Source organism: Anneissia japonica, unplaced genomic scaffold (assembly GCF_011630105.1).
Source record: "Anneissia japonica isolate Jap-2015-1 unplaced genomic scaffold, ASM1163010v1 scaffold2003_len1103335_cov173, whole genome shotgun sequence".
NCBI lineage: Eukaryota > Metazoa > Echinodermata > Crinoidea > Comatulida > Comatulidae > Anneissia > Anneissia japonica.
In genome coordinates this window covers 964,984-974,264 of record NW_022758706.1, presented here as the reverse complement: position 1 = coordinate 974,264, position 9,281 = coordinate 964,984, and the positions used below count along the sequence as shown (strand labels likewise).

Below are 9,281 nucleotides of genomic sequence, written 5' to 3'. Positions count from 1 at the left end.
ATATATATAGATATATATATATATATATATAACATACTAACTCACACATAGGGAGAAAAATCCTTTGTCTAGATTTCTCCTTAACGTCATTAAAATTTCCCCTTAGCAGCAGTGTTTTCACCTTAAGGTGTTACTTCTAACGCTTTCCATTGTTATTGTTTCCCCCTATGGTAGGAAATAGTATATTATATTGTACTGGAAATATTTTATTACTCAAGTTTAAATGAAGTTTGAATGAATGAATAAAATGGCTACAACACACCTGTCTCACCTTCTATTCTAAGGCTCCTGGGTTCAAATCAAGGTTTTTCTCATCACAAAAATACAACTCCATTCCTTAGAGACAGTGCATTGAGCACCATTCCATCAAGTAAATAGTGAGTGCACTATTTGCTTGTGGATGTGAAATATATTTGATATGAAAAAATTCATTTGTTTGATTTTCAGTTTCAAGAATATTTGAAAGTTATCAACTTATTTAAGTTGAATTTTAACAAAAAACAAATATAATATCTCTTCCATTAGCTCGTATGTTCTTATGATTGGTTAATACAATACATGTATATTCATTGTACAGCACCTAATGTTTGTTAGTAGCCTCGGGCCTAAAATATGTATATCTGTACTTTTTTATTGTTTGTGTGATCTAGGAATTGGTCTGTGCAAGTTGTATCCATACACATGCGGAAATGCCACCTGCTTAGACGAAAATGGAAAGATAGTATGTGTATGCCCAGAACACTACGAGTTTGACACAATCTCCAACGTATGTGTCGGTAAGTTTTACATCAAAATAATTTTCACTTTTAAAAATTATTTTGGTGTTGAGAAATTCTAGATATGTTATGCCACTGTAGAAATGTATACAGAGAAGAATTTGAGTTCTTTACATGGACGGAGATTCACTTGTGGCAAGTCAATCAAACAGGCAGAAGCACAGTGATAAGAATTTGCAAATAATGAATTACCTGACAACGTATAATGCACGATGTATGTATTATCACTTCTGCATATTTTCCATTCAAAGTTGTGCTTGGTTTCAGAGGGACCTTGCCCTCCATCACAAGTGTATTTGCCTACTCCTCACTTACGCTGTACTAAAAGTGAAGTTTGCACTCACTCTGTTTGATTCTCTATACAAACTCCAAAGGGAGATAAGTTTGTAGTAGGGGAGAAATCCCAGTGACACCAGTTCAGAGATGATGATGGATCCCCATGTAGTCTCAGCTGGGACAAATATGCTGTATACAACCCTACAAATATACTAACTAGTGTAATTCTCTAACTGTTATACCTGAAAGCCAATCATATTTGATCATTAAACAAATAAAAAAAAAAAAAATACTATTATTACAGATTATAATATTATAGATAAGTGTGCTACCCTCTAGAACAGTGTCATAGCCAATAAACGCACCAACTAATTCATTTTTTTCTTAGTAACAAATGTATTACTAAAACATTTTGCTTTTTTTTCAGCATCTAATGAGTGTTTTCTGTATCCAGAGATTTGTGGCAATGGAACTTGTGTTGATCTGGTTGATGGATACCAGTGTCGCTGTAACATTGGATATGATTTTGAATATGACACCAAATCATGCATAAGTGAGAGCTTGATATTGTGGTTTATGATTTTAAAACCAGTACAGTAATATGAAAGATATTTGTAATGATGATATTGAAGGTGGCTATACAGTAGAACCCCTATTAAAGGAACACATTCGGGACCAAAAAAAGTGTCCCCTTAATAGGGGTGTCTCCTAAATAGGGGTACCCTATTCAGGGGACACTAACCAGATGTGAAATTACTCCCTTTTGAAGTTTTTGGCATGTTTTCGTATAATGATGACAAAGATTCTTTATAATTTTATTTTAATTGACCTAAGATTGAGTTACAGTATAATTATATCTAATTTATAACAATAATTTGCAATGCAAAAAATAAGTCATTTAAGATATGAAATTAACAGATATGTAATTAAAACTACAAAATATGTGTATGTTCCCGATATTGTTTCTGTATTCGAGTGCAACGTTAATGACCAAATGTTCTTTTTATAAATATTGAACCTCCTAGGATGCACAAGATAGAATACTATTAATAGATGTTACCAACTTAGAAATCAGGGTGCAGGCTGTTTGGATAGATTAGAATCCTATACCAAAATACATAAAACAAGAAATCACCATGGTTAATGGTCAAAATTGACAAGATGTATACGAAGTAACACATTCACTAGGCATCCAATGCCCATTCTGAGGGTGGAAAAAATCTGGTTTGATGTTGATTGCTCAAAAGATGTGAAAATATAAATTTGAATAATTTTTTTCTTATTTTGTGACTACTGTAGTTGTTTTGATATAATAAAAAAGTGTCCCCTTAATAGGGGGAATTGTATTGATTTGACCATTTTGCACACTCAAAAAGTGTCCCTGTCCCCTTAATAGGGGTTGGCTGTAGAGTTGAAAGATATATTGCCAAAGGATGGGTTGTACCGTGCCTGTGTGCACCCAGGGTGGTGTGATGCTATTTTCGTTACCTGGGCCAGTACTCAATTTGAAATAACTGACCATCGCATTGCTTATTTTTTAAAATTAAATTTAAAAAATTTTAGTTTTGGGTAGTTTAAGCTTTTGAAGTGCACTGTTGATGCGCCATGACCATCTTTCAAGATGGATACCGATGCAAAGCAACTTTTCATTATTACTATTATTAAACAATTTATTGATTTATTTTTTTTCAGGAGCTAGTATTTGTGATAAAGTACCAGGTATATGTGGTGGTAATGCCACATGTCAAGATACTATACATGGACATCGTTGTCTTTGTCCTGAGTACTCATTCTATGATACCAATGATCAGGTTTGTAAAGGTGAGTCAGTATACACTGACACTCAAGTGTCTCTTGAGACAACGAGCAGAGAAGATGTTGAGTAAAATACTAAACAGTTTTTGGGAAAGCCCTTAAACTTGGCAGTTGTAGAACAATGAATACATTTAAATAAATTTACTTATACCATTTTTATAAATGTATTTGATTTGTATGTCATTAAATATTTGGAATCTATAATTGCATATTCAATTAAAAAGAAAACACCTGAGAAAAGCAATTGGAAACAGAGGATGGCCAAAATACACATGGTTAAGACAAATAAATACTGATCTAAAGCCCATAAATAAGACTTTAAGTACACTCACCCATGATGATTTTGTACAAGCAACAAATAGAAGCATCAGTGTTTAGTATAACGAAGCCTAAAAAGTAATTGTAATTGAGAGAGGGCGTCCTAGTTGTTACTATGGCTTTTGTTCCTGAACTTGCATGTAGATTAGAGATGTCAAAGTTCAAAATTAAATGGGTGAGTGAAAGGGCGACGCACCATTGTAAGGCTCATGGCTGGAATAAGCCGAATCAGCCCAGAGAAGAATATTCAGTTTTTGTGTATGAAGACAAAGGAAATGAGGACGTACTATATGCGTGTTTGGATGGATGGACAGTTCTATTTTTGTTGTGGGAGTTAGTCTGTTTATCCAGGTAAGTATCTCTCTCATAGACTACTAATTAATTTTTGTAATGTGTATCTTACAGAGGAAGAACCATATGATGCGTGTACACAAATACCAGATGCGTGTGGTGCCGGTGCTACGTGTGCGGCCTCCGATGGTCTTATAACTTGCATCTGCCCTATGGATCAGGAATATGATATTACCTCTAGGATATGTGTTAGTAAGTTCATAATTGAGAGTATTTTAAAATTGTGACTAGATACGTAGTCTTGCATATTTTGGTAAAGATTTACAGTAAACTTGCCTTAATTCAGCAAATCATAAGCTCCTTGTGTTCTAGTCAATTTTAGTCAAATAGTCAAAATATTAACTTTGCCAATCTTATATATGTTCAATAGATTGAATTCACAGACCCACCAGTTTTGGTAAACATATAAGCTTGCAATTTTCTTGCCTATTATGTACACACACCATCCAACATGTGAAGAGAAGTACCCTGTAATGATTTATACTTATACTGTAGTTGAGGTGAACTAGATAAATATACAACAAAGATCTTATAATTACAAAATAGTGCTTATCGCGATTCTACAAGTAACAAATAGAAGCATCAATGTTTAGTAAAATGAAGCATAAAAAGTAATTGTTAGTGAGGGAGGCCATCCTAGTTGTTACTATGGCTTTTGTTCCAGAATTTGCATGTAGATCATAGACGTCAAAGTTCAAAAGTAAATGTAATTGCGGGAAGGGGCGTCTTACACTGCGTTGTTACAAAATTAGCAAGCAGAGATCGCGGTGAACTCTATCTTGTTATTATAAGATCCAGCTCAACCCAACACCTGAGAAAATATCTTTGTAACACACATCACTTCAAAATGTTAACAAACTTATTTGCAACATACATTTTTATTCATACAGGTGTCACAAATAAAATAGCTGAACCATTGATGATGCTTTTTGTAACATTTTGTTTCAGAAAATCTTCATTCCTGTACATTATTTCCGGAAATATGTGGGAATGGTACATGTGTCGTCCGTGGAATTAGAGATTTTACCTGTGAATGTCCTCCTGGTTTCTCCTTCCAGAGCTCGGAAAATATTTGTAAATGCAAGTCAAAATAATCAATCAATTTTCACTGCATAATTTTTTTGTTGACATTCTAACAATTATGTATCGATAATGAAATCGTAGAATCAGAACAAAAATATACCAAATTTTCTGTTGAATGTACATAATTGTAATGATTATGTATTGAAAATATATCATGTATAATATATATCAGACAGTTTAAACAAATAATAAAACTGTAGAATTAAAACAAATGTATACCAATTTTTATGTTGAATAATATATATAAATATAATGAGTAGTTATAAAATAATAATAATAATAAATTTATATTTATATAATGCATACTTCACATTGTAATGAAAATAAGCCTGAAAAATAATATTTAAAGCCAAGTTTAAATTATACTTATACAAAACTTAATCCTACAACTTTCTACCCCATAAAAGGTCTCATATGTCATGCTACTGTGCATAGACACATAGTATGAATGTTTGATTGTATTTCATTTGTTTGATATGATTTTGTTTTGTAGCTTCAACAGCAGCTCTGACACAGACAGTAAATGAGTGTCAGATACAGGGAGTCTGTTTGAATGGGGTGTGTTTTGACTTACCTAATGGATATAGGTGTGATTGCAAAGAAGGCTTTGTTAAAGAAGGTGACGAATGTAAAGGTAAGGTTTAAATTATTGAATGATGACCTACTCTGTCGTCAGACGCCACGACAAGCTGTCCAGATAACGATATTTTCATTGTCAGTCGTTAATATTGTGGTCAAAAGCACAATTTGGCCCACAGAAACTCTCTCCATGAAGACCCGGGAATTTTAATACCTTGCTCAACAAATTTCCATTTAGATCAGTATTTTTAAATTATCATTGTGGTTAGGCTTCCTCTTCTTGCCAGAAAAGGAAGACATTGTCTCTTTTTATGAATCAAATGGAATGATAATAATTAAATATTTTTCTAGATGTGAACGAGTGCGAAAATGCGGAAATTTGTCAGTTTGGGACGTGTGTTAATGGTCTTGGGACATTCTGGTGTGAGTGCACACCCCCTTTGCAATTAGACAGTACACAACGAAGATGTATAGGTAAGGAGAAGGTCATTAATATTTGTATTATACTTGTGAAAATTTGTCAGGAAATGAAGGCTAACATTTTATCCTAGATGATATACCTATATTTGTAACAATAACCATCAGCAAATGAATATTCATTAATATATTAATGTACTCATTAATATTCATAGAGAAAAAAATCATTAATATTTTATTCTTGGTTATATCTTTATATTAATATGTTGCAATTAATAAAATTAATATACTCATGACTATTCATATTTGTTACACTACAGAAATTACTTGCCAACCAGGTGGACCTGCTATTAATATATTAATGTACTCATTAATATTCATAGTGAGAGGGTGAAAAAAATCATTAATATTTTATCCTTGATTATATCTTTATATTAACATGTTGCAATTGATAAAATTAATATACTCATAAATATTCATATTTTTTACACTACAGAATTTATTGGTCAACCAGGTGGACCTGGTATGAGTGGCTCCACTCATGAGGAGCGTCGAGGGTCCTGTTGGTCATCTTCCAACTGCCGAGATTCACAGGGATCATCACAGACGTACACAGAATGTTGCTGTGGGAGTGGGGTCAGCTGGGGGGATATCTGTGACCCTTGCCCACTGAAGGGTTCAAGTATGTATGACCTTTCATGTCAATGTCTATATAGATAACCCCTAGATGAGTCTCAGTAACATGATTTCTTTCTGGCAACCAGAAACAACTCCACTGCCTAAGCCTCATAATGCGACTTAGTTTTTGTAGAGCATCCTATCTGTATGTTTGGTTTAGGAAAGTTTTCTGTGTGACATATTTTGGGCCTAAAACAAATAATAAAATCAAATACCCCACCTCTTTGGGTGTGTTCGGGTGAGAACAGGAAAAATTTACATAGGGTTCTTACCTGTATTGTATCCGCGGGTGGTCTACCGGTTCGTGCAGAACTCAGCTTTCAAAAAACCATTAACCTCTGACATAAGACCTAAGGTATTATGCAAATGAGGGCTTTATCAAGTTTTCCTGGACCCTTGCGTCACCATCTGGATTCTATGTTAGCCCTCCGTAGAAATAATTAATTTTATTGAGCTTTTCAGTTTTGTTTTTGGAATTAAACTGTAAAAGAAGAAGGGACCATGAAAATTTAAACAGACTTTACTTCTGGCGCGTGTTGAAACAATAAAAGAGCAATCAAAAAGGGATTAAGTGATAAAAAATGCTCCTTGCTGCTAAAGCATGCCACTTTTGCTCCTCCAAAACACTGCAATTTGCAGCGTTCAATTATCAGCAGATATCAGCAGACAGTCCGCATTATACCACCCATTCGGGTGATGACCGGAAATGGCCGTTTCCGGATTGATACCGTGTTAGACTCCACAAAAAACTCGCCAGAACGCACCCTTCGTCCTCATACACATGCGTAAACACACACTTTATGCCTCCAAGTCTATGTAACTGTAGATTTGCTAGGTTCCACCATCAATTTAATTAGAACAATGACATTAACATGATATGGGATTGTTGTGTCTTGCAGTTAGTTATAATATCATTTGCCAAGTCCCGAGTGGATTGGATGCTTATGCAGAATTCTACGGGTTAACAGGACTCGTTGAGAAGGACAGTGCTCCGCCATTAGTAAATACAAGTATGTACATTATTTTTAGTTATACTGTTATACATTTTGAATATCAGGATTCAGGAGTAACTTTCAACTACTTAAAAGTGTTCATTTTTTTCTCACCACATTTCCAGAGGGGGCGTTCAAGCGTAAGCTTCTTACAGGGGATGAACGCTCCCCGTAGCTACCCCACTGAAAATCGGTAAAGCAGAATTAAGCCTGTTTATACTTCAACAATAACGATAAAAAAGCTAAAAAGCGATTGTTCTTATATAGTTTTTACACTAGGACGATTCAATAACAATTTATCATGTATACGATAACAAAATATTTTAACAAATCAAATCAGATGACGTCATAATCATGGAAAAACGATAAAATTGTTGCTACTACTATGATTTTAATGTTTTTCCATGATTATGACATCATCTGATTTGATTTGTCAAAATATGTTGTTATAGCATAACTAATAAATCGTTATCGAATCGTTCTAGCGTAAAAACTTCTTATTTCTTTTATTTTCTATATGAACAATAGCTTTTTAGCTTTTTTATGGTTATCGTTGAAGTATAAACAAGCCATTAGCTGCACAACTACTTTGATAATACAGAATATTTGATGGTATAATTTTTTATGTCTAACTTCCTACAGCAACTGATATTCCAACGCTTCCTACAGCAACTGATAATCCAACGCTAAATCCTGTATCAACAAGTGCACCGTCTAGGGATGCATCGATAGGCTACTGTGAAAGTCATAGTACGAATCTTTGTCCAAATGGCCAATGTGTGAACAGAAATAACTCATATACTTGTATTTGTAACGACGGATATAAGTTAAATAAGAAGAAACGATGCAGACCTAGGAAACAGTGAAATATACTGTAGAGGGCGCTATCTATTTATCAAGTCATTCAAAACCAGAGGTTCAGATTCCAGCCCTTGATTATATTTGACAATTCAAATTCTGACCTTGACTTACAGATCAAAATATTGAATATATTCTGAGAGTTCAGAGACATGTATTCAGAACTTAATTGGTAATCGAACATGAAGTACTGAAATGAAACAATTAGGAACAAATTTTAAAAACAATTAAAAAGAAAAAATACCAAAATATAATTCAATTATTGATAGATCAGAATTGTGATAGTTATTGTAATTAATTAATTTAAATAATTTTACTTTTTTTACATAAGTATTGCATTGTGGGGCATAGAAAGATCTGTCTCTTATACACATCTAGATGTGTATAAGAGACAGGGGGTCAGCTGGGGGGATATCTGTGACCCTTGCCCACTGAAGGGTTCAAGTATGTATGACCTTTCATGTCAATGTCTATATAGATAACCCCTAGATGGTCTCTTATACACATCTAGATGTGTATAAGAGACAGCTATTATGTAATATTTCAAACGCCCCGCGATACCAGTAAGCATTTTTATCAGTTATTGATTTCTCGGAATCTATCCAGCAACGCTTGAAAATGCAGCGAATAAACTGTCTTGTTAGAGCCACCCCATCCAGTTGATTAATTACCGCTCGCTGTGTTTACGAGAGGTCAAACAATAGCCTGAGGGTGCCAAGTAGGCTTCGCAAGGTCGCGAACCGGCCAAATTTGGCCGGTTCGTCAAGTAGCCTCTTTGCCAGATGGTAATGTAATTACACGCAATCCGACGGCGTTTATACTACACACATAACTTTGGCGGGCTGAGAATGCGGATATTGGTGTGTTGTATAAACGGGCCCTATGTCATGCTACTGTGTATGGACCTAAAAATCTCATCTTTAGGGCTAAGGGAGACCAAAAAAACAACAAACCAGGGTAGTATGAATGTTTGATTGTATTTAATTTGTTTGATATTATTTTGTTTTGTAGCTTCAACAGCAGCTCTGACACAGACAGTAAATGAGTGTCAGATACAGGGAGTCTGTTTGAATGGGGTGTGTTTTGACTTACCTAATGGATATAGGTGTGATTGCAAAGAAGGCTTTGTTAAAGAAGG

At 34.3% G+C, this 9,281-nt stretch overlaps 1 protein-coding gene across 1 annotated transcript in view; it reads left to right on the top strand.

Annotated features, from left to right (window-relative positions):
• The window catches only part of LOC117125373 (fibrillin-2-like), an 80,792-nt gene extending 72,641 nt beyond the window's left edge, over window positions 1-8,151 (top strand). The window contains exons 31-40 of the mRNA XM_033271864.1: window positions 651-776; window positions 1,480-1,605; window positions 2,745-2,873; window positions 3,591-3,728; window positions 4,485-4,610; window positions 5,113-5,253; window positions 5,550-5,672; window positions 6,112-6,297; window positions 7,193-7,303; window positions 7,928-8,151. Coding sequence (XP_033127755.1) covers window positions 651-776; window positions 1,480-1,605; window positions 2,745-2,873; window positions 3,591-3,728; window positions 4,485-4,610; window positions 5,113-5,253; window positions 5,550-5,672; window positions 6,112-6,297; window positions 7,193-7,303; window positions 7,928-8,151 — 1,430 coding nt within the window. The remainder of the gene's footprint in view (window positions 1-650; window positions 777-1,479; window positions 1,606-2,744; window positions 2,874-3,590; window positions 3,729-4,484; window positions 4,611-5,112; window positions 5,254-5,549; window positions 5,673-6,111; window positions 6,298-7,192; window positions 7,304-7,927) is intronic.
• The last annotated feature ends 1,130 nt before the right edge of the window (window positions 8,152-9,281 follow it).